At 42.2% G+C, this 25,773-nt stretch overlaps 1 protein-coding gene across 7 annotated transcripts in view; it reads right to left on the bottom strand.

Moving 5' to 3' along the window:
- The window catches only part of FSD1L (fibronectin type III and SPRY domain containing 1 like), a 254,699-nt gene that overhangs the window by 132,075 nt on the left and 96,851 nt on the right, over positions 1-25,773 (bottom strand). For all 7 annotated transcript variants that reach the window (XM_069239766.1, XM_069239774.1, XM_069239791.1 and 4 more), the window contains exons 4-5: positions 15,697-15,798; positions 8,392-8,414 (exon numbers count right to left, since the gene is read on the bottom strand). In XM_069239766.1, coding sequence (XP_069095867.1) covers positions 8,392-8,414; positions 15,697-15,798 — 125 coding nt within the window. The remainder of the gene's footprint in view (positions 1-8,391; positions 8,415-15,696; positions 15,799-25,773) is intronic.

The following is a 25,773-nucleotide window of genomic DNA, read 5'->3' as shown; positions in this document are numbered from 1 at the left end:
ACAGTTCATGATTATTATTGTACAAGACCACTAATGGTCTTTAAATAGTTCATGTTCTAGTCTACACATGACTGGACAAGGGTTTGGTGCCATTGGGGTTTAAGTGGGACAGGGGTGGGGGTGGGGGTGGATTAAGTGATTGGGGTGAGGGGAGGGCTATTTTTTTAAGGGGTGGGGTAGGAGGTTTGGTTATTTTTTTTAGGTTTAGGGTGGGTCTGAAGTTTCAGACCCTGTGGAAGTGAGCATTAGGTATAGTGCGGGAGTGTCGCTTTGAGAAAAGTGTGACTACAAGCACACACCCCTCCCAAAGGAGCTAGGATATGAGACTCCAAATACTACAGAGTATCAATGAGGGACACCATAAATGATAGGTATCATCTTATGACACCACATTAGTAAGGTAAATTGCACCATATCACAGAGCATGTATTATTTATGCTTTCATTAGATGTAGTCAAACAAGGAGTGGCACCAGGGAGTCCACCTTGGTCCTGAAGAGGAGCCTAGGGGTAAGGCTCCGAAACATGTAGACTAGGAAGTCAGGTACATTACATCCCCCACTTCTGCAGCCCCTTTTTAATCATACCACCTCCAAGAGATCTAATAATCATTGGAATTACTAAGAGACAGGTATTTTTAACTCGCCCAAGGCCCCACCACTCCTATCCCTCCTTTGATTCACATTGCCGAGACTACATCAGTGCTCCCACATATCCCGTAGGTCGTAGCACGCCCTGCGCTGTATCGGAACGGGAAGAAACCCAATGATGAAGCATGCCACCAAGGGGTAACCCTGGTGGGTGAGGGTTGTTCTAAAAGGAAAATCCCTTTTCCTGTCCATCCTGTGGTAGTCCTTTTAGCTGGGCCTCTTTTGTAATATTATATGGGAGTGAGGTACGCCATGTTTGCTGAAGAGGTTTGCAATGCAACAGTTCTTTTGCAATTCATTTTAACTATTTTGCACTCCGGAGCTCAGTGTGCCAATTACATTTTCAAACATCTTTAGAGGTATTGTAAGGATGGGCACCAATAATCAGCTCGCAGGGAGGTTAACAACCACTGCTGCCTCTAAGATAATCAATATATTAGCACTATCAACAGCATGCAATTTTGTTTTGGTTCACCTTTGTTTAATAATTGAGATGGTTGTTCAAATATTCATAACATAATGCTAATTCAATTGATACAAGTGCCTGGAAAAGACTGGTTTATTTACAGTAACATCAGACTAAAGGAATACACAGACAGAAGGCACGGAGAATTCTATGTGAAAAAGGTATCACCCCACACATGTGCCCCTGAACTAGTAGTCGGGATATTTACAACATGCTAAAGAAAATTTTAAAAAACAATTAGCTGTTACACAGATTTGATAGTTTATAAAAATTATAAGACAACTCTTATCTAAACAAGAGTATTCAGCCTCTCTCCTTTCACTGCTTCATCAGTTCACTGGCAGAGATTCATTAATTTCAAATGACTGAGGATTTGGCTTTTTGTGAAGGACTGCTTCAACGAGAACTCTGGTGTATGCCGTGAATCCAGTGTTAATACACTTGAAACAAAAACATGCAAAGCAGTAAAAGTTACTTACCTTTGGTAACGATGTATCTGGTATAGACATATTCTAGTTGCAGATTTCCTACCTTAGAGTGTCCCCCAGGCGTCAGACTGGAGACAGTGATTTTTCTTCAAGCAGTACCCCTGCGTGACGTCAGGTGGTGTAGGTTGACACCATGGGAGTCATGGGTGCCGTGATGACATTGAGGTTGTATATAGGCGCCACCCCGGCGTGCTGACGTCAGTTTTCACGACTTTCCACACCAGTATCGCGGAGCCATGAAGAACACTGAGAATAGTACGCCAAAACTAGGGCCCTTAAAAGGAAGTTCCTGACCCTAGAAATCAATTCGCAGAGCAGGGAGGATGGGCGGATCGGTAAGGAATCTGCAACTAGAATTGGTCTCTACCAGATATATTGTTACCGAAAGTAAGTAACTTGTACATCTGATAGAGACTTCTAGTTGTAGATTCCTTACATTAGAATAGATACCGGAGCAATACCATCCTCGGTGGTGGGCTGCAAACTAAGATCACACCAAAAGGTCCTGCAGGACCAAATGGCCAAAGTAGCCGTCTCTACGGACCGGACTGTCCAGGAAGTGATGTTTGGTGAACGTGTGCAGGGATTCCCACGTCGCCGCCTGCCAGATATCCAGGACTGTAATTCAGCATGCTAACACTGTGGAAGCAGCAGTTGCTCTGGTAGAATGAGCATGCAAACCCTCAGGGGGTTGCTTTTTCTCCAAAGCGTAGCACATTTTTTTGCAGAGGACTACCCATCGCAAGATGGTCCTCTTCTGCACTGTCCTTCCTTTCTTCGCACCCACATAACCCACTAAGAGTTGATCGTCCACCCAGAAATCTTTGGCACGTTTTAGGTAGAACGCCAACACTCTTTTTGGATCCAAGTGGTGGGGTCTCTCCTCCTCATGAAAGGGATGTGGGGGTGCATAGAAAGTAGGCGAGGTGATTGATTGGACTACATGAAAAAGTGTCACCACTTTGGGAAAGGAAGGAAGCCCTGGTATCCTTAAAGTGCTTGAGCGCTGAGTCCGCTTTGTCTCTGAAGAGACTGGTGCCATCAAAGGGCATGTCCATTAAAAATTGCTGGACATTCCCTGAAAAGCCAGACTTCCTCAACCAGGTGTGGCACCTCAAGGCCACTGTCGATGCAACCAATCTACTTAGTGAGTCGGTTGTGTCCAGTCCACAGCGAATCATGAACTTTGCTGTATCTCTCCCATCCGCAACGGCTACGGAGAGAACCGTCCAGGCCTCCTCCGGGACTCAAGGCGGCACTTGCGTGACCGTATCCCAGAGAATATGAGAGTATCGTCCCAAAAGACATGCAATGTTCACAAACTGCAGCGCTAGACTGGTGGGAGAAAACATTTTCTTTCCAAAATTATCCAGTCTTTTGGAATCCCTATCTAGGGGAGCAGTAGGGAATGCACCAGATGATGAAGAAGTCTGGATCACAAGGCTCTCAGGCATAGGATGTTCGGTCAGGAATTTTGGGTCGTTTGAGGCAGGCCGATGGCGGCAGGCAACTGTCCTATTCACAGGAGCCCCTATGATAGGTTTGAACCATGTACCCAGTATGATGTCCGTAAGGGCTTCATTTAAGGGAAGAAGGGGTTCGGAACTGGAAGCCACAGGCTGAAGCACCTCAGTCAGGTGGTTAGTCCTGACCTTCCCAGAAGGAAGGTTGAGGCCCAAAACCTTAGAAGCTCTTCTCACCACCACCGAGTATGAAGCTCCCTCCTCCGTAGCCAGGTTGGGGGGGGGAGAAAGCATGCCAACATCAGGAGAGGTATCTAGTCCACTGGTGTCACCCAAATCCTGAACCCAGTCCATGTCCGGGTCAAGCTGGTATTCTAAAGGGTCCAGCTACCCCTCTACACAATCTCCATATCCATATCCATACCCATTGAAAGAAAGGTCTGGATCTGCCCTGGGCCCAGGTGAGCCCATGGAAAATGGAATTGGTGTTGAGCGATGCCATTCCGGCTTTGGGTCATCGGGGAAAAGTATAGGATCTACAGCGTTTGTGGGCCCAACTGAAGTCAGGAGCGTTGACGTCTGTCCTGATGCCGGGGAAGGTCGCATTGGCACAATCGGCATCAGGACAGATACAAAACGGATCCGGAGGTGCCCCCCAGAGCCAGGGCTGAGGGCACCGATGTGAAACCTGAGGGGGCCCTCACTGACTCTCCTGGGCCCGAAGGCACAGAGGGTGGGTCGGTCTGCCCGAGGCTGAGACGAATGGCCTCATAGTATTATTTAAGGTGGGCACAGGTGGCACCGGCTCCTGGGCTGCACGGAGTTGACCCAGATGCAGGCTTCGAAGGGGGAGGCCCAGAGCGTTGACGCTCTTCCCCGTTGCGTCATCTGAGCGACGGGGTGAAGTCGAAGAATGTTTGGCGTTCAACTTCTTCTTCTTATGACCCTGTATCCAGATGACTTGGACGAAGATGAGTGGTGATAGCTCCACGACCGGTCCCCCGACCTTTCTCTCAAATGAGACTGGGAGTGATGCAGAGAAAAGTGCCGGGCTGCCATGAGCTTCAGGGACCGCTTCCTCAAAGCCTTCGGGTTCATGGCCCAACACTCTGAGCACAACTTCAGGTTGTGGTCGCCCTCCAGACACCAAAGGAAGACGAGTTGGGGATCCGTCACTCACATCATTAGGTGACAGGAGTCGCAGGGTTTAAAAACGGTCTTCCGGGACATCCCTCAACGCATCCAAAACTAGTATAAAAGTACTCGACAAAAGTGTTGCAGTTAGTCAAAAAATTACTATGGGTAGCTCTTCTCCGGATCTGCTCGTAGACTGGCACAGAAAGAAAAGAACTGATGTCAGCGCGCCAGGGTGGCATATATATACATCCGTGATGTCATCACGGTGACCAGGACACCAACGATAGCTGTGGAGTCGACCGACGTCACCTGACGGCGCGCAGTGGTACTGCTGAAGAAAAATCTATGGATCCAGTCTGAGGCCTGTAGGAAATTTTAAGGTAAGGAATCTGCAACTAGAAGTCTCTATCAGATAATTGGTTTATTGTGAATGCAGGCCTCATTATTTGTACATAACATGGCTTATGCGACGTGGTTCTATATTTCATGCGCTTAGTTACCTGTATCCATCAGATGCTCCCCTTGATGAATAGAGTGATACAAATAGAAGGTGGCAGGACAGATTGACTGCCTTTATGAATATCACTTTGCAGGTCTGCATAGCTACGTTGTAATGCTATATAGGGTTCCTCTGTTCGGAACTGAATATCTCCCTCTGCAGTACAATAGAGGATGGACAGGGTGCACTATGCTAACCTCTTGGATCTCTTTCGTCACTCTTTCCTCACTTCCTCTGTGTAAGATGGTCCGAATCCAAACTAAAAAAAGTGAAACCAGAAGAGGCTGATAGCACCATACCTCCTCCTTTCAACCCTTGCAGTTTCTGTACAGTATACGTCCCCCAATGGTTCTCTGAATGTAGTAATGTAATAATCTTCTTAAGGCAGTTTACATATATTCTTACTCTAACTGACTAGCTGAGGGGTTTAATAAAAAATGCACCCTGAATCATAGTGGAGGGAGACAGCTGCCTTCAAACAAATCAACACTGATGGTTGGTGAGCACTGGGAGTTAGTCAAGGGCATAGGAAATGTAGAGGTTTCTAACAAAAAGGAGCACACTGCTCCATGACTCTATGGTAGACGAGGAGGGTGGCTTGAAGGAGGTCACAAAATTCTCCCATCTCATAATGTGAGTTTGGTACTGCTGACAGGTGAAGCCAATATGAAAATCTGGATTTTTTTCTTTTAAACCTAGGATCCGCTCACTAGGAATGGTTACACTGAACTAAGACTAGAAGGAAACCATCATCCCACAACACAAGGTCTGTCAACACCCCAACCCTAAAACTGGGGACCCCAACAGTTGTGACAGAGATATATAACTCTTATGTCGGCAACACTCTTGGGTGCAAGGTGGTATTTAATTTCCCAACACCCTTTTGCATTTTGACCACAAGGCCCAGTTCAGAGTCTCTAATGGTTGCTTGAATGGTATCTGATAACCGAACATCCAACAACTGCATTGGAGCTTGGAGGCCATTTAAAGTGGAGATCCCACCAGCTAAAGGAATTGCCCAGTTTTTCTTTTGGGAACCAACAGCGACCCTTCCCAGAAGTTGGGGGTACCAGATTAAATTCTGTGAGGTGTTTTATTGAATTTGGGTCCAGGCACAGAAGCACAAGCTAAAACCTACTGAGCTATCTTTTTGAGCCCCCTGGCTTTACAGAGAATAAGAAAAGAGACATAGCCTTCGAACATATAGTCCCGATTTCTTGGCCGAAATGTAATCCAACCCCCTCGTAATAAACTGAAGTCTCCTCAAGGTCATCTCAGAAAGTGAGCTGAAGTGTGACAGTGGTGTTTGCAATCAGTGTAACTACAGCATGACTGTTTCACTACAGAGATGTCGACACCCGCAATACACATTTCCAAACACTATAATGAAGTCTACAGTAACACCACTACCACAAAATATGTTAGCACCTGTGCAGACCAAACCTAAAGGATTAGATCAGGCAGCAAACATATCTTAAAAACACATTTACTCAAAGCAAGGAAACAAAACCGACAACGTAGAAATGAAGATTAAAAAAAATACACATCGTATGATAATTAAAAATCTAACTGCAAAAAAGTACTTAATGCAGACTCAGTGCAAACACCCCGAAACACATACAAGCTGTCCTTAAAATTTGCGCTAATTGAAAAAAGCTGAATTCGAAAAACTAATCGTCCTCCAGCAGAACCATCATGCAGTAGGGGCAACAGGAGAGGAAATATTTTTTTAAATAACTTCAGACCAGTGTCAAACTATTCTAATGAATTAACATGTTTTAGTCTGGCTTGACTACACTGCTATCTGCACATCCTATTGTTACCAATTACTTAACATGTACGTAGTAAGGGTTTTGGCTCTGCTCAGAGAAGCAGTCTCTCTCACTTCATGCTTCTCACCTTCTAGGTACACTTTTACATCTCAAAAGTACACAGAATCATTATTTTTATGGTTCACCTTACAGGCACCCTTTGACGCGCTGAAGTTTCAGAAAAAGGCCCAGAAGATCCTTTCTGAGAAATTGAGTTGAAAGGCAGACAGTGAACTTGGCTTACACGGTATTACAAAGAAAGGGGGCATCGTGGGGGAAGGTGCTGGAAAAGGGAAATGGCAACTACCTATGACTAACCTGATCAAGTACCCTAAAATTAAGGAGGGGTGTTCATACATCCATAGGGTACTTCCAACATACTTGCATGAATTTGCAACAAACTAGGTGAGGATAGTGGCAGGTTATTACCTATGACATGGACGTATTAGGAAGAGACAGGTGGCAAGCCCCACTGTGAGGTTCAGGGACAAAGATCTCACTACTAGAATCATCTCCCACCAACTGCAATTGGTTTCGTAGCCTGGGCACTGCACGTTAGCTTCAGTGGTACTCAAAAGCCTTAACATAGTCCAGCACTCTGTCAGTGAACAACATACCACAATCACATAGAGAACTGTTCAGGAGGCTTGTGAAATTGGTCTCTTGGCCCGAAATTTTTCTAAGTACACGAGAACGGTTACAATTTAGAGAAGGTTGTCACATAACACTGCATCAGAGTTTCAACATTAAACTTTAAGGGATCAATCCTTTAACAAAAATATCCAGAAAAAACAAAATACTGAATTAAAAGTATCTTTGTTATTAAACAAAAATATTGCCAGTGCCACTAGAATGATGCACTGAAGGAGGAGCAAATTATGAGGCAGGAGGGATCAAATTAGGAGGCAAAAAATGGCAAGCTATGTGGCGTATTACATCACATGTTGTTATATCATTACTTCATTATTTTGTCATTTTTATACCTGGTAAAACAGTGTAGGCAAAGATTTTACCTGATTAGTACCAGTTTAACACCGAAATACAGCAATAAGCGATTGAAAGCTGGCGAGTCATCTTCTGCAAAAGGCCTCCCACTGTGCGGGCACATCTATTGCCTTGTTTTCAGTAACTTTTGATCCGTCTGAGCTAGAAACAATTTTTTGTTAAAATTCTCAGATGATGCAACAGATAATGGATTATGTGGAAAATCCATAACTGTGCAGAACATTCAGCCGAATTGTATACTCCCAGTGGCCCTGAATATAGCCATCTAAAACCGGACGCTGGCAATGGCATGGTGTCCACTGGGCGACAAAATCCAAGCATAATATTTAGAGACAATGTGTTATCACAATGTGCAGCTAAATCAAATGTTGACGAAATAATAGCTTTAGTAGCAAATATTCTTCTGAAAAGCTGCTTTTGAGTTAGTAAAATGGAACTTGGAAAAAATAAGTTAGTGATCACAGCTCCTAAGGGTGGACACACAAGACATCTGCAATTTAGTGAAGTTTGCTGAGGACCTGCTAAATGCAGGAGGGTGAGCTGTATCGTAAGAGGGCGTTTTACAATACGACGTGCTAAGAGTGTTCAAAAACATTTCAACTCCCCAATAAAGTAACTTAAAGCAACATTAATTTCACATACAACTTCAAAGTTCCCAGTCATTATTGATCGAGCTTGAAGAGTCTTCATATGTATTGGCACTCAGCAAAGGAAAGTTTTCTGGCCAGCATCAAACTGGTTAATAACACCTTCAGAATTGTAAGACACAGAACTAACTGACATTTTTTTTTTTAAAAGACGGCACAACATGACTTCACAGACATTTAGAAAATAAAATGAATAAGAATGAAAAAAGATGTTTTTGTACCATACCTATCCTTGATCTGTCGGGCGGCCTGGGTGCAAGTCAAGAAGAGAGAAGGCGATTAGTGCTTTCATGCAAGTCTGGACACCAGGATTTCCATGCTAGAAAAAGTTAAGAGTACAAGATTTCCCCGCCGTTTACCCCGGTTTCCCCAACTCCCCACCACACACACCTCTGATCATAGGTTTAAAAAATGTGTTTACATTCTTTATTGATAAGGGTTACGTGGACGCAACAAACCAGATGTTAATGCAAAGGGTTAGAAATGCAGATAGTCAGGAGGATACAGAACACAAGTTTCATCAAACCAATTTGCAAGCAAGAGTACAGCAAACACCGCAGACTGGCAAAAGCTGTAATGCAGTCATGTTAAACCATCCATGTTAGACACATCAACAGATTGGGTTATTCAGGAGGCAAAATGCATTTGGGAAATCAAAGAAAAGCTCTTCATTTAACTAGAAACGGACAGGTGCTTGAGTCTGCAAGTACAAGTGAACCCCATCTGTCAAAATTAATTAGGTTGTTTAGATGAATAGGGCGCGACTCTCATTCACTGGCATAAACCAAGCCTGGTTTCCACCCATGGAGTTCATAAAAGCCTGGCAGAGGAAGACAATGTTCAGTTTGTGCTGTGTCCACTCCAAAAAGGCACACCAGTCTCCAGCTGTCTACAGAGGCTGACATGGCCGCTCTGTGGCACTGTGCAGATTTATTCAGCAACACAATGATCTTTCTATTTGATGTTCTAAACCTGCAGCGATTTTCTGTAGTACTGCTTGTTATTTGCAGGGCTCAATCAGTAAAAACCAGAAACAATTCTCCATACCCTGGCCAGCATCCCTGAGACAACAGCATTCCAAATTGTATCTTTGTTTGACGGGGTCTTCTTTGGTTTTGAGACCTATTGTGACATTTTTCACCAGAAGGCCCTTTTGCAGTTGTGCATTTCTGTATATAATAGAATACATGATTTTAAAGCACTGACAGCTACAAAGGAAAACTAAGTGCACACTGATTTCAGTATTTTTACGACCAGATTTAGAGTTTGGCGGACAGGGCAACACATCACAAACGTGACAGAAAAAAGAAACTCAAATAACCCTCACATCCTTTGGAAAAGAAAAAAAAAACTCTGGATGTGGAGGTTATTCGTTTTTCAATAACAAAATCCCACTTTGGGAGCTTTTTTTACCCCTCACAAAACACTTTTTATGGGCGAGCGCAAAGCACTTCGTCCATTCTGTTATCTTTCTTTGGACTTGAAACCACGCCCATGCCATGTCAGTCACTTATATTGGTTTGTGGGCTTGCCTTTTAAAATCCGCTTGCTTTTGTGAAGGCATGCACACGTCATGCCTTTTCTGGTGTTTAGCCCACCTACACAGCACCGGTAAAGTACTAAAAACAAACGAGGCTCGATGTTTTCAGCCTGGAGTCCAGTCTACTTTATCTGTTTATTCTCCACGCAGCGCCATCGCGCTGCATTTTACATAGAGCGATCGCGCTGCGTGTTTTTTTTGCTTTACAACGCTAATAGTTCTAGAACAAATGTGAGACACGTTGTATTGAAAATGCTTGTTTAAGTTTAGTGAACTGCAGTCAAAACCAATGGGGTCTTCCACCAAACTTTCTGCACCTTGCCAGGAATCGCCATCTTGTAGGTTCTTTTGAAGTTACAAAGATCTCTCTAAGCCTGCGATGAACTATAAATTTGGCAGATGGCAGTCCGTCAGGGTGGCTAACGTAATATCCTTCTTCTCCTTGAGAGACAGCACTCAGTCTGCCAAACTTTAAATCTGGCACTTAGTATTTGCTCTACGTCCGCTACAAATGATTTGTCATTGCCGGTGCTGCAGCATGATGGGAAAACTTCTTTAAAAGAACAGTGTCACTTTACATTTTTTTCTGGCACTCCACTTGATCAAACATCAATATCACCTTGAAGGTATTTTCTCTTTACTCAGTTGTTTGGCTGCACCACCTATTTAACCGATTGGGAATCAGATTTTAGTTACAAAAAATGCTAGGAGAGGGAGGGTAGTATGGGTCAAAACTGGCTTCAGGTAAATAAGTCTTGCAGAGTTTGCTGGTTGGTTTTTTTCAAGGATGAAGTGCAGGGGCAGCTCATCCGCTAAGGCTACAAGCAAGAGGACACCACTGCAGAATACCTGCTGGACAGTCAAACACAGACTTATTACAATAAGCTAATCACCTACTGAGGTCAGGAAATTGGGGCAGTGGGGGAAGGGGATAGAGGACCAGATATATACAGAGAGAAAGAGAGCGAGAGAGAGAGAGAGTGTGTTCGTTTGTAGGTGGATAATGACTACAATTTTCAATTGTAGCTTGTGAAAATATTGCTCCATTTCTGGATACAAAGCCCAAGACAATCCTCATGGGGGTGATGGTGCTACCAAGTTAACACTATTGAAACTGCACTATAACCTGGATCTCAGACTATGCCATCATGAAGGTGCAACAGGTGCATAACTTGAGTAGTCTTATATCACAAGTGGAAGAACTCATTACTCTGAAATTGGCCTAATTGCCCTGGGCTACCAGTGCAATCTGATTTAACTTTAGGGTGTTAAACAAAGGCACCGAGATCAGGCCATCCAGAGGGACATAGATAATTAAGTAACTGTAGTGAGATGGCTCCTTAAATCCAGGTTCTTCTTTATCCCTAGTGAGGACAGACATTGGAGAGCCAGCTGCGGCCAGGGGAGCCCCCCACTGTGGAATAGGTTTCTGATGTCTATCCACAGTTCAGTCTTTCGACTATTCGATTTGTGAGGAGCATGATGAAAGCGTCTAACATATTCTTATTCTTTGAAGATCTGAAGCTGTCAGAAGGATATTGTTCTGAACGACTGGCTTCATACCTGGGTTACAGAATCAATCAATCAATTTGTAAAGCATGCTACATACCCGTGAGGGTTTCAAGGCGCTGGGAGAGGGGGGGAGGGTGCTGCTACTGCTCGAAGAGCCAAGTCATGAGGAGTTTTCTGAAGGAAAGGAGGTCCTGGGTCTGTCGTAGATCCGGCGGGTGGGTGTTCCAGGTCTTGGCGGCAAGGTACGAGAATGACCTGCCGCCAGAAGATTTGCGTCGGATGCAGGGGATGGAGGCGAGGGCGAGGGCGAGGTTAGCGGAGCGGAGATGTCGGGTGGGGGTGTAGAAGCTGAGCCTGTTGTTCAGGTATGATGGTCCGGTGTTGTGGAGTGCCTTGTGTGCGTAGGTGAGGAGCTTGATGGTGATCCTCTTGTTGATGGGGAGCCAGTGAAGGTCTCTTAGGTGGGGGTGATGTGGCAGTGCCCCGTCTCCTAGTGACTTTTAACCTACTTAGCTTGCTCTGTTTTATTCCATTTATTTTACTATTTCTCCTAAGATGGCTGCCATTGTTTACATTTTATAAAGATGTTTTGATTTGCATTATCAGTGCCACTCTGAGAAGGTGTCACTATCAGCGTCATGATCAGTGATGTACATAGGAATTATCACTTACGTGCGATAGAAACATAATGTGCACTTGTTCGGGATTGTTTATGTAATTACTGCCACAAGTCTGCCACCTTATCAGTTGTTTAGGAACATACCTGCGTCAGGGATCCTACACGATCTGTCTCAATATATCTCACACCCACAAGGTCAGTAGAGGGGTTCCTTCCAAATGCCATCTATGCTGCATGTCACCTTGCTGCAGAACTCAGCCTTTGTGTCACCACGGAGTCTGACCTAGAGACCTCATTCCAGGATAACAAGGGTTAGAGAGCGCTTCTCATGGACGATTGGGTTTATCTTACCAAGCTCTCAATAGGGTAGAGATTAGGCTTTCTATGCAAAGAATTGTATATCTTATGTTTACTGTAAGATGGTGGGAGGTTTTATATTCACATCTCTCCTCTTCACAATCCCGCTTCTTTTACTGTGCATTATCCTAATCATTGCAGCTCATGCATTTTATTGCAGATTGCCGCCTTTTCAACAGATTGAAAACCCTCCTGCATCCCCTTCATTGCCTGTGTGTGACTGAGACTTGCTGCTCACAAAAGAAAAGGGTACCTTCCATTCCACCATGACTTCCCTGAGAGGTCTTATCTAGAGTCTAAGCATAAGGCTGCCAGAAATCACTTTTGCTTCTGACAGTTGTAGGAGTGACTCAGTCGCCTACAAACAAAAATGGTGTCATCACTAAACCAGTAGTCTCGTTTAGGAGTGAGAGTCCAACTACACAACCATAAGCTTACAGTAAAACAAACTGACATTTAATTACAGGCTAAACCTAAGCATGATCCACATACTAATCTCAACATTAGCCACAACCCTAAAATGACCCTCATTCATTCCCACACTAACCTGAACTCTAAAACGATCTAACCAGAACACTGTAAACCTGATCCTATGCCTGAAACTCATTCAAAAACAGACCTAAATCGGACTTTAGCGTACTGCAAACACTCACATAAACCTCAAATATAACCTCAACACCAGCTCTTTACTACACCCTAATACTGCGCCCTAACCTTCCAATTACTTTCAAATTAAAACTTGACCTTACAAACCATTATTTTCAAACGTTTCACAAACTAACAAATTAATATCAGATGAACGGATGACAGAATTTACCAAGTGGTCTAGTGGTCTAGTGTAAAAGGACACTGCACGGCTTGGCAACAGCAAATTAGTATCAGTAAGTGTTGAAGCTTACCACACTACACTACGCAAAAGTACAGTGGAGCCTGGGACTTTGGAGCACTCACAAACTATACTCGACAATCTAGCACACGATAATATCTGCACCACAGCAGGCATGGCCAGACGTACCAGTCGAAACTAGAACATCTCTCTAATGCACCTTTGGTAAACACAGGGGATTGGGTATTTAACAGAGAAGTAAGGTAGGTGTCAAAGCAAAAACAAAAGTCCAAAGAGGAAGAGAAGTGTTAAGAGCTCTCTTAATCATAAAATCTAAAAGGTTGATGTCTCAACCAGCGACAATTTTCTGTCTACCTGTAGAAGTGACTGTCAGGAAGACCTCCCATGTATGCATATTCTTACCACGCTGACATGCACTAGCCCCCAAGATCAGCAAAGAACAACAGACTGATGTCCAGGAAGAAATATTAATTGTTATTATCTAAAGTAACATGTTTGCCTTTCCCCTTCTGGTAAACCGACCCTCATCTGTGCAAAAGAAGAATTTCCACATTATCCGGCACCAAAGCTCCTGAACAGAAGTAAAGACGTGGTCACAAGAATATGGCTAAATAAAGTAGCTTAAAATAGATGAGAAATGGGTGCAACAATACTTCTTAAAGCAGATTTTTTTTTTTATCCGTCTGTGGGTGTATGTGTATTCCGGCTCGATTCGCAAAGCTATTGTTTACAGTCTAAAAATCGTGTGATCGGAGCACATCAGTTAATTTATTTATCGGTACTAACGGTGGATCATAAAATATTCGAAAACGTTTCAGAGGAGAGTACACGTTGCAATGAATTAATAAGGGAGACATGTTTTCTACAATACGGTATGCCCGATTAACAAGGAGGAAGGCAAAATAACGTTGTAGGTTACTGCACAAAAACTGGATCAAAACTGCGGCCCAGTAATTCCATCAGAGGATTACAGGGAGCTCCATTGCCCATAAACAAAGAAAACATGCGCAAATTAAGCTCATGCTCACCACTAAATGAAAGTTCCAAAATACACCCCTCTAAAGAAGTATTGCAAACGCTGGCCTATAAGTAGGCCACATGTTAGCTTCTCCCACAGTGGAAGGCAGAATATGGAGCAGTTTACTGTAGTACCAGGGGTGCTCATTTGAGCCGGTGGGGCCCACTGGCACTTATTTTTGTGGACCGGTGCTGCTTTTTCCGCATCAAACATTTCCTGAGAGCAAAAGTGAAAAAAATAAATGGAAAGACGGAGGAAGACAATGACGGAAAAACCATCACGAAGAGAGCAAGAAGGAACCTGTAGGAATGAGATTAGGGGACATGGAGTTTCTAGTAGTGGATTAAAGTGGTGAATAGTGTATTTAAGATTACCAGCCTTGCTGTTCGAAGCCAAACCTTCCACATTGCCGGGATGCTAGCCGAGCTTTGGCCACAGGCACTCTTTCTTTCACAAATTAAGCACCGTGCACCAGGTCGAGGCATGTATTTGGTTCACAGTCGTTTATTATGATTTTATTAGCTATGGGTTACTGGGTTTAATCTGATGATTGTGATTACTACTGGTTTAATTTAGATGTTGTGAGTACCTATAACCAGTGCTTAATTTATAATGGTAGTTGGTACCGTATTTTTGTTTTGGCAACCTCTTCATCAATAGACTGTGACCTGCAGCACTTCATTTAATAACTTAACAGTCTCTGAAGCACCATAGTTGGCTCAATATTGAAAGCAATTTCCAGTCACCAAGGTTTTGGATCTCATTTCAATCTATTTGTTAAACACAACTCAAGACCAAAGTAGCATGGCTGAAATAATACGTATTCACTGGACAGTGCACTGTATTGTATTGCAACATTTATATAGACCTTACTGCTTCTACGTGGAGCTCTGACAAGCTTGCCTACAAGGGCAGCGTGCCACACTGTGCAGGGTGTATTCAAAGGAAGTTGCGTCTTACAGGCTTAGGTAACACTGCAGCAGTGGAGTGCTTGTAAATGCAAAAGGTTTGGATAATGACTTCAATATGAAGAAAGGTTTACGAACATCATTCCAGACCTGAACCGCAAACAGGCATCCCATCTTTGGAAATGGTCATAGGGAAAATGTTTCTGCTAGTTTCCAAGCACAGAAACCCATATTTTTGGCTAAAGTCTGAAATGATGTCCTCCGATGATTTTTTGTAATCGTTTACAGCTCATGAAGATGAGACAGAAATATCATTTACTAGCTTGAATGTAACTAAAAAAAAAAAAAAAAAAAGTAAGAATTCCCCAAGATAACGCCCTTTCTGTCTTTCTGGCAACAGAAACCTGCAAATCTCACACTTCTGATGTTACCTCACTGCCATTTTCTCTCACATTTTACGGCTTCTAGTTTTCATGATCATTTTAACATTATTTTACATGGATCTGTAGACTTGAAAAGTGCCGTCATTTATAATCATTTGATTTAACAGTCATTGTGCTTGCACCCCTCCAAAGTAACAGGAAGCACTAGAATGTCACATCACAAAATCTCAGCTTTTACAAATAACAACAACAAACAACACAATCTTGTGAAGAAGTTAAAAAACACAAACAAGAATAGGTGACACTCTACCACAGATTCCTCCTTCTCATAAAATGCATTGCTCTACCTTCGAGAACTCTTCGGGTTCTTTAATGTCAAGGGACCGGGAAGCAAATTCTAGTAGTTCTTCAGAGCTCTCGAGGGCATTTGTGCATTGACTCAGCTGATTCTAGGAGAAAGAGAAGTATTGCTTAGTTTATGAGGCAAATCTTCCACTAGAAAAAAAAAAAGAGTTAATAGAAGACTCCACAATTTTTTTTAAAATCCTTTTACAAATCTATGCCTGATTTCTGATGGCTGTATGCATTCACGTTTAAAACCCCAATAACAATTCTTGCATGACGCTTTTCCAAGATACAGTGGTTTAGTAGTTGGTTTCCTGTTGACCCACTCCGTATGAGAGAAAATGTACGAATTCTTACATAACTGCAAGGACAAGAGTAAGTTTGATTCTTTTTATTACAAATTGCACAAGCTTCAGGCTTACGGTTTTTTGCTTCTCAAACAGTTTTGCTCAACACAATATACAGACGTGAATCACTTTAAATAACAGTTGTTTAGTTATATTAACGTCATCAGCATTTGCTCAGCAGACTTACTACTTGCGTGGGGTCAGATTACCCTTTTCATATGGTTCTGGGATTTCACCTACCAGTTTTGTTTAGCTGTGATTGTTGAGGGAAGTTAGATTTGCCCAGTGTGTAGTTTAGTAATGGTTCATAATGATTGAAGTGAAAAAATGAAACTTCTCCGTGCTTGTCAGGTATTTTTTGTAGAGTACTATGGGCCTGGATGAGTGATCGAAGCTCTCTACTGTTCAGTTTGATCCACTGGGATGAGCAGTTCACCATGCTCATGTCTGAGCAGACTTTTCTTTAGACTGACATTACTAGCCAATTACACACCTTTGGTGCAATGCTGAATCGATATACCTAAGCTAGTTTGTCCTGCATGGTCCTTAAAAGTGTATGGAGGATATGCTGTTAAGATGGAAAACCTTTGTCAGGTTTATCGTTTTCTTGTGGTATCGTACGCTTCGGAGCACCAGAAAATCTGCCGAACATGTCTGTTGACCTGTGTCCAATATTTTCGCTGCTCTGGACAAGCTTAAAGGTGTAGAAAAATCAAAAGAATAATTATGCATTTCTAAAAACTACACCATGAGGCTATAGCTTTTCTTCCACCAAAACTCTCTCAAACACAGCTAAACAAATATGTATTTTAAGCAGCAGCAGTTTTTATAAAATTGTTGTGAAACATTCAAACAATGACTGTCACAACGGGAAAGGGCTGAGCGTTTCACCTGGAAATAAATCCAATATTCACTTAAGTTTCTAAATTATTAAATTTATATTTTCCCTCAAAAATTAAGTGGCCAATAATGTGAATACATTTGAGCAAGGGTTTCTCTCTCTGTAACCAAGTATATTTAAACTCATTTTCAAAACATTTATTCATAGCGGAAGGAATTCATGTGTACAGAGTTCAGATGATGATTTTTTTCTGAGACTTAACCATTAAAAAAACCAAAGGAATTTAAAAAAAAACAGCCAAAGATTTAGCAGATAGTTATTAAATAATAACACTAAATGCCAAGATATAAATCCAGCAACACAAATTGAGAAAAAATACCTTTATTAATGTGCGTCGCTCTCAATTTCAGAGACACGTAATATAGAAGAAAGTTAATTATTCAATAGTGAGACAAGATACTGTTAATGCAATGAAAGGAGGCTCCAAATGCATCCAGTGAAATAGAAGGTATGATCTACTTTCGTATATGCATGGTATCAGAGCACCAGGTCTGACTCTGGTAATTTCCCTACAATATTTTATGTGAACCTGGAAACCAACTGCAGTGCACTGCTAGAAATGCCTGCTGTTTCCATATTCAACACTTTACACAGTGAAAAATATACTCATAGTGAACCCTCAAAGGAGTTAACTGAATTACTGCAAACCTTGAATGCCACAAAGCATGTGTGCCAGGTTTCAGACATTGCTTCCTTAGACAAGTAAGAATGTATTTGCTACTGGCAACCATTACAGCAAGTATTTCATGTTTGACCTGGCTACAAATATCACCTTTCAGAAGCATATAAATACCTACCAACATGTCTTTGATCAGGAAATTCCAGAGAAAATGTTAAAATATCAGAATGTATTGGAACCTATCTACTTGTAAAACGACTGATTCTAAGACACTGTTGAACTTGAATCACCGCACACCTGAAAGACCTCCACTGTTGACCGGTCAACAAAAGAATCACCTTCAAGCTTCTCACAAAACACATAAGAGCTCCTACACAACATCGGACCCGCCTACCTCAACCACTGCCTCTCCTTCTACACTCCCAGCAGACAGCTCAGCTCCAGCCAGCGGGCCCTTGCCTCCATCCCAAGGATCCGTAAGAACTCAGCTGGAGGAAGATCCTTTTCCTATCTCGCGGCACAGACCTGGAACAAACTGCCTCCCCACCTCAGACAATCCCCCCTTACTGATCCAGTTCTGAAAGGACATCAAGACCTGACTCTTCGACTGATCTGCATTCTTCCCCATACCGCCTTGAGACCCTCTGCGTGATAAGCTGCGATTTATAAATACATGACTGATTGAATGTAGGAACAAAATTAGTTACATACACCATGGTCTCCATAATTAGTATTCAGAAGATATAGGATTTTCTACAACGGCTTGATATTTAGAGTTCCCACGATGAGCAGGGCAATCATGCTTGGAGGCTCAAAAATGAATAGAAGGTCTGGTAACAAGCAGTGACTTATTTGATGAAGGTGACAGTATCCTCTCAGTCAGATCTTACAAGCGCTTTGGGAGAGTGAAGCTGTGGTCTACATAAGTGGCAGCTTGAGAACTGTGAAAAAGACTGAAGGCAAATATCTTTCTCTAACTGGACAGAGCAAGTAGAGCCATCTTCAGAAAGAGGGAAAAAAGCCGTGGTTTAAGTTTATAGGACATAAATTGGCCAGAAATTCACAAGTTCCAAAAAACCGCAGGCTCATCATCTGCAAGAAACCTTTGACAAAATGGGAACAAAATATTGTATTTTCAGCCCATTATTAACTTTTAAAAAGTAGCTTTTTTGTTTTTTTACAATGTCATACTCGTTCGTTTTTCAAAGCGTGCAGATCATACTTTTTCACCTCAATTTTCCATTTTGCCCCTTCCGATTGGATTCTCTGTCACGTGTTACAACTTCCAAGTAGGTTCTCAGTCATTTTATGGCTGAGAGTCTAAGTGAAAGGGTGGAATAATGTAAAGATATACAATTATGGAATCAAAGGCAATGGGCAGCAAAGCTAGACGAATATTGCCGCACATACAGCAATACGTTTGCTCAATTACATAAAGCTTACAGGATCGGACAGCAAAAAGTTTACACTAATTTTAATTACTCAGACCTCAGACTGAAGCAGAGACACTATACATAAAAAGCATAATCAGTATAGATGATGAGATGCTTCATCAAAGACATAGCAGATTTTTGTTGGTGCTAAGGAATCAAAACCAATATTATGCTCGTCGACATCGGCCTTAATTATTCCTCAAATATTCCTCAAATATCAGCTTTAAGTGTATATCAGAAATGCGATTATTTTGTCCAAAACATTGGCTTGCCATTTTACTAAGAATAAAAAAAAATTGATTAATGTATTTTTGGTGCTCTAAACATCAACTTGTTAACTATACTACGTTCATGCCCATTTATCATCAGATTCCAGGAATGCCCATCAAATGGCAGGGATTTTTACCAGCACGAGACCATGCTTAGCAGCAATTATTTCAAATATGGCCACATAAGTCAAGCATCTGCATTACTGTGAGTGGTCATAATTATGGCACTGACAGCTATTAAGCTGCTATGAATGCTAAGGTTACGTCAAATATGTCACTTTGACAAGGATAGCCAGAAAACTGACATATTGGGGTATGCCAGAATGTCACCAAGATTTCCCATAAAACGCAAAGGAGAATCCTATCACGTCAAGTTGTGCCAATAAGTTGCGTTAGGTGCTCTGACTGAAGCAGCTGGTGTGGTGTACCCCTCACATCACTGAGCTTCGGTGCCTCTGCTACACAAATCATTGCTAGGTGCTATGATTCCTTGCAAAGAGGGGAGCTCCCTGTCAGACACTAGAGGTCAGTTCGAAAGGGGGCAGTTTCATTTCCCATCACTATACGGAGTTCAGGGCAGTCTCCTTGGCAAAGGGCTTCATCGAAGATGTGGCATCAGAGAGATGAGACTAGATCCAGCAGCCACGGTTTATCAAATAAGCGATACTAACAGCAAAAGCGAGCATTTTCGAAGATAAAGAGTGAAGCTTGGACACAGTGCACTGCCAGGACAGGCATTACAACAACAACAAAAAACGCAACGAGGATTTTACACTGTCTAGCAGTGAAAAGAACCAATGGAATAAAAAGCGCTGCAACAGAATCTGAACTTTTTTGAACTGCAAAGTTTGATGGGACATTTGAACTACCACTATACTTCACAAAAACAAGTCTAAAATCTGGGCGCAGTTTGACTAAAGTTTAGGGAAAACAGATCTATGCTAGGGAGTCTAAGGACTATAAATGCCAAGGTACTCGCAGAGGTCATGCATGACAAACAGAAGAAACCTTTTTCAGATATGTAAATGAGGCACTTTGGGATGAGGCTGATAAAAGTGGGAAAGCACAGTCTAAGTAAAACTGTGAAGCAAACCCTGGCCGTGCTCGTGAATAGCTTGTCTGGATAAGCTGCAAAGCCTTCACAACACGCTCCAGTGCGCAGGAGAGGGGCGGGGATTCAGTCTGGGGACAATGTCTTAAAGAACGATGACTCAGTACTCCTTTCCCTCAATCCATTCACCACACAAGAAGCAAAAACTGGACAAAGCCAAGCTTACCCTGTGTGTCTGTGCTTGTGTGTGTGCGCATTTGTGTTTGGGAACCTAGTGGTGGGACAAATTGGCAACTTTTGGAAAAGGATAACTTAAAGGATAACTTTTATAAAAAGCTGGTTATTTCCCCAAAAAGATGAAATGGTAAATATGTGCACATTGACACCTGCTGTTACCTCTCATGCGCACAGACACATACTTCTTTACTAGGGTACTTATAACAGGGACTTAACAACATGCGGCCATCACTACGCACATGGCGAATGCTACAGAAAATGATTGAGCTTTAAGGGGCAGAATTTACTTCACTCATGAGTATATGTAACCTTACACCACTAGCCTTTAGCATCGTCACCCCGACTAATGCATATTCAAAACTCAAGACACCGCCACACGAAATGCTCTATTTTCAGCACATATGTTGTCGGGAGTGCAAAGCTTCCAGGGTTTTTAAACGTCAAGTTGTCTGACCAGTTTAATAATGAAATAAGAAGCCGTGGCAATGTTTGAGAAATTACAAATAAAGTTTGAAGAACAGTGCTGCTTTTTTTTAGCAATCTATTTATAATCTTAACATAGCATTATCCGATTGCCGAGTTAACACCAAAAACATAACGCCCGAAAAAAAGGCTGAAGAAACTTGTCACTTGTGGACGTCACACGTTTCCGAATTTAGTGAGACTACACGTGAAACATCATCCAGGATTCACTTCTCGTTTCCCGCTGGTTTCATACCCATAGTCCTAACCACGAGCTATACTCTTCAACTGGCGCCGGCTAGAAAAGTGATTAATAAAACCGAAAAAGTTCAAACATGCTAACAGCAGCCCAGTTTCATTAATTTACTTGAAAATCTCATTCTAATGCTTCAAAAACTCCTTCAACAGCTGTGAAAGTATTAGATTGGTACATTGTAACAACATTAAAACTGCTATCAGCTAAACACTAAAGTATGCTAAATGCACTACTTTCAAAGTTAAAACTGTTAGTGCTTGAAAAGTTCAATTAAAGGACAACACTCGCCATGTAAATAATATGGGGTTCAAATTTTGGGGTAAGTATGTGAATTTCAGCTACATTTTAACGATATTTGGTCAGTATGTGAAATGCAACTATCACATGCCTGTAAACATATGCTTGGTATATGTGTGAGAACTGTAGAAAGTATTATGTGAAATCAGGATAAAGAATTATAAAAAATATCGTATCTTAACCCTCCTCTGTATTGCTAATAGCATCTCCACAATTAGTAGGTGAAGTCACAAATGACAGCACCAGCAATAGCAGAGATGCACACCATGAGCTTAACGCATCACAATACAGATGTTGGGGATTCTAAAAGGTACTGAAGTTTGTAGATTATCCTGGAGGGATCAAAGAAAGTAGCCTAGATGTAGCAAAGTTTTATTCTTGTTGGAAAAATGGGAAAAAACAGCTGCACGTGTAAGCATAAATCTTTTTTTCCCTAAACAAAAGGTTTACTGTAAGAAGATTCCCATCTTTCTAACGTTCAGGTAAAAAAAGAGATGCAAAGGAAAACCATTTTTGTTTTACCATATTAGCATTTTTCTAATTGACAGTCCATTGCTCCTATTTTTGTGGTTTCAAATTATGTGCAGTTTGTGGTGGAAACAGTTGTGAAACCTATGGGTGAACCTGGCAAGCTGTAAGATGAAAACCAGGCAAAACTGCAAATTCCGCAGAGGGTCATTTGTAACCACTGGTTAAGGTTTTTCCAAAGAAAATAATCGTTGAAATAAGAAATAATGAAAATCGGGAGGGATAAAATAGCATTCAGTGACAATGTTTTCATCAGTAATTGTTTACCCCTATGACTGATTTACAAAAGTAACATTCCGTTGCACGTGCGAGATTCCTCTGGTCTCAGGGATTTATTGTGTTTGATGTTTGTCAAAAACACGATAGCCAGAGCAAACAACTTAGCTGCAGCTTGTAATGATGTGTGGATTGTGTACCATTTATATGCTAAAATCGAATTAATAAAATATGAGGGAAAGGTGTGATTTTTAAGGGTGCACAAGATTCTGGGTTTAAGAATAGTAGGTATTTACACACCTCTGAACTTATGGTTACCCAAACCATTGTGATTTAGAGAGCAATTTGCAAAATTTGATCTTTCTCACACATTGGCTTACATTTGTAAGCAATAATTGAGAGAAACCCGATTTGTAATACAAATTATACTATTCTATGTTTCCACACTATTCCAGATAAAAATGCTGCCCTGCTTGTGTGGCCAAACCTAGCGTACATGACACAAAAGGCCCCACACACAAAAGTTTGAGCCATCAGCATTTCCTGTTAAATAATGACCTATTGTGGTAATGAGGATATCTTCGGTGTTTCGGCACAGGTTTGATGGCCACCCGGGAAAACCTACCAAACCCTGACATTTTTTAACCCTACACACAGGAAAGTCCGGGATGGTGTGACTTAAATGGATTTTCTTTCCCACAATGTCCTCAAATCTCAAAGTTTGCCTAAACCCATGTTTCTTCCTCTCGTTTCAGTGCAGAAACTTCAGGAATGAAAGGGGATACCACCAAGAATTCCACAATTCTCCCAATAAAAAACACTACCAGGTGAGGCACTGCCGAAAAATGTCCTTTTACGAAATGGAGGCATCACACATGTTTTTGAAAAATAGAAACCCAGGGGAATCCAGGATGGTGTTTACTTACCCCTAATGACTGGTAAACCAAAAACTACATAAAATCACTAAGTTTTCTAACATGTCTGTGACAGAAACTTCTGGAAGCTTCGAGGAGCTACTAAATATTTACTACCCAGTGTTCGCACACTTCTCCCAATAAGAACAAACCCGCTTGTCTAGCTGGGTCTAGTACCTACAAAAGGAAGAGAAGTAGGTGTCTTGTGGATCCCTGCAACTTCAAAAACCTTTCTGCTCAGAAATGTGAGGAAAATGTGTGATTTTAGCCAAACCTTCAGGTTTGCAGCACATTGTGGGCAGGAACACGTCATTTAAGCTACATAAGTCACATAACCATGGACTCCCATGGGTGTTTACTTTTTACACATGTCTGGGTTTAGTATATTTACATTGTTTCCGGCTGAGCCAGTGTTTGAATAGTGCAGCCATGCCCAAAGTACTCAAACTTTGTTCTTGCTTGCAATGGGGATACTTTAGTCCCCTGGGGGAGGGGGAGATGAGATGGAGGGTTGTGTGAGCAAAAAGACTCTTAGGGCCTTAGGGATCAGGTTTTGGCCTAATGATTGCTTTAAAAAAGTCTGGGCATCAGTCAGCTTTCTGCATCCCCCCCCAACCCCCCAAACCACCAAACCACCACCACCATGGGGCCCATGGGTGGGGGAGGGGGGTCTAAACTGGAGGTAATTCTCCCACAATGAATCCTTGTAGGAGCAGAAAGACTGTTGTGCTTGTTCTGAGGTGGGGACACAACAGAATGCCTGAGTGGGCCACCTCCACCCCTTATATTTTTTTGGTCTTTTTGTCCCTGGTGTTTAGTGGGATTTCTACCTCCCAGGTGAGCCGATTAGGGGGTAAACATTGAGAGGGTTCCATCTTGTTTTCTCACATTAAAGAGTGCCATGATGTGGTCTATGTGTGTTACAACCATATAAGAAAGGTGTTCATTGGTTGAAAGAGTGCCTTCTCCTTCAACCGATATATGCAGGAGGGAGAGGGAATCTGATGAGGTCTGTGTGTGTTATGGCCACATTCGATCTTACTTAGGTGTTCAGTGGGTGAAAGAGTGCCTTCATCAACAGTCTATTTATGTGTTTGGGGGGGGGGGGATAAACGGGGGGACTATACCATATCCTGAAAACTTCTCTACAGGGAGTTCCCCACCCGCACTTTGAAGAGTCCCCTGTGACCAAAAGGTATGGACAGGCAGGCTGCATAGGCACTATATCAAGTGATGTGTATTGTGCAACCACCACTGCAAGATTAGGAACAAAAATAGATGGATATGAACGAGTAGGAATGAAAATGTCACTTACCCAGTGTACATCTGTTCGTGGCATCAGTCGCTGAGATTCACATGGAATGCATGAGCTCGCCATCTGGTGTTGGGTCGGAGTGTTACAAGTTGTTTTTCTTCGAAGAAGTGTTTTCGAGTCACGGGACCGAGTGACTCCACCTTCTGTGCTCATTGCGCATGGGCGTCGACTCCATCTTCGATTGTTTTCCCCGCAGAGGGTGAGGTAGGAGTTGTACTATAGTAATAGTGCCCGCGCAATGAAAAATGTAAGTATGTACCTATTAAAGGATTAAGTAATATATATACAAATGTACAAAATTGAAGGTAACTTCTGAACTGCTACAGGCTTCCGGGGAGGTGGGTGGGTCCATGTGAATCTCAGCGACTGATGCCACGAACAGATGTACACTGGGTAAGTGACATTTTCAGTTCGATGGCATCTGTCGCTGTAGATACACATGGTATGCATAGACTAGTAAGCAGTTAGTTCCCCATAAGCGGTGGTTTAGCCTGTAGGAGTAGAAGTTGTCTGAAATAGAGTTCTTAATACAGCTTGACCTACTGTAGCTTGTTGTGCGGATAGCACATCTATACAGTAGTGTTTGGTGAATGTGTGAGGCGTAGACCAAGTGGCTGCCTTACATATTTCTTGCATTGGGATGTTTCCTAAAAAGGCCATTGAAGCACCTTTTTTCCTTGTTGAATGTGCCCTGGGAGTAATGGGCAGTTGTCTTTTTGCTTTAAGGTAGCAGATTTGGATGCATTTAACTATCCATCTGGCTATACCTTGTTTTGATATTGGGTTACCTGCATGAGGTTTTTGGAATGCAATAAATAGCTGTTTAGTTTTTCTGATGTTCTTCGTTCTGTCAATGTAGTACATTAATGCTCTTTTGACATCTAATGTATGTAGTGCTCTTTCAGCCACAGAATCTGGCTGTGGGAAGAATACTGGTAATTCTACCGTTTGATTTAGATGGAATGGAGAAATAACTTTTGGTAAAAATTTTGGATTAGGTCGTAGGACGACCTTATTTTTATGTATTTGTATAAAAGGCTCTTGTGTTGTGAACGCTTGAATTTCACTTACTCTTCTTAGAGATGTAATGGCGATGAGAAAGGCAACTTTCCAGGTGAGGAATTGTATTCCGCAAGAGTGCATGGGTTCGAAGGGTGGGCCCATGAGTCTTGTTAGAACCACGTTTAGGTTCCATGAAGGAACAGGTGGTGTTCTTGGTGGTATAATTCTTTTA

Source organism: Pleurodeles waltl, chromosome 1_2, assembly GCF_031143425.1.
Source record: "Pleurodeles waltl isolate 20211129_DDA chromosome 1_2, aPleWal1.hap1.20221129, whole genome shotgun sequence".
NCBI classification, from domain to species: domain Eukaryota; kingdom Metazoa; phylum Chordata; class Amphibia; order Caudata; family Salamandridae; genus Pleurodeles; species Pleurodeles waltl.
Note: the sequence above shows the minus strand (reverse complement) of the source record. Positions and strands in the feature narration are given on the sequence as shown.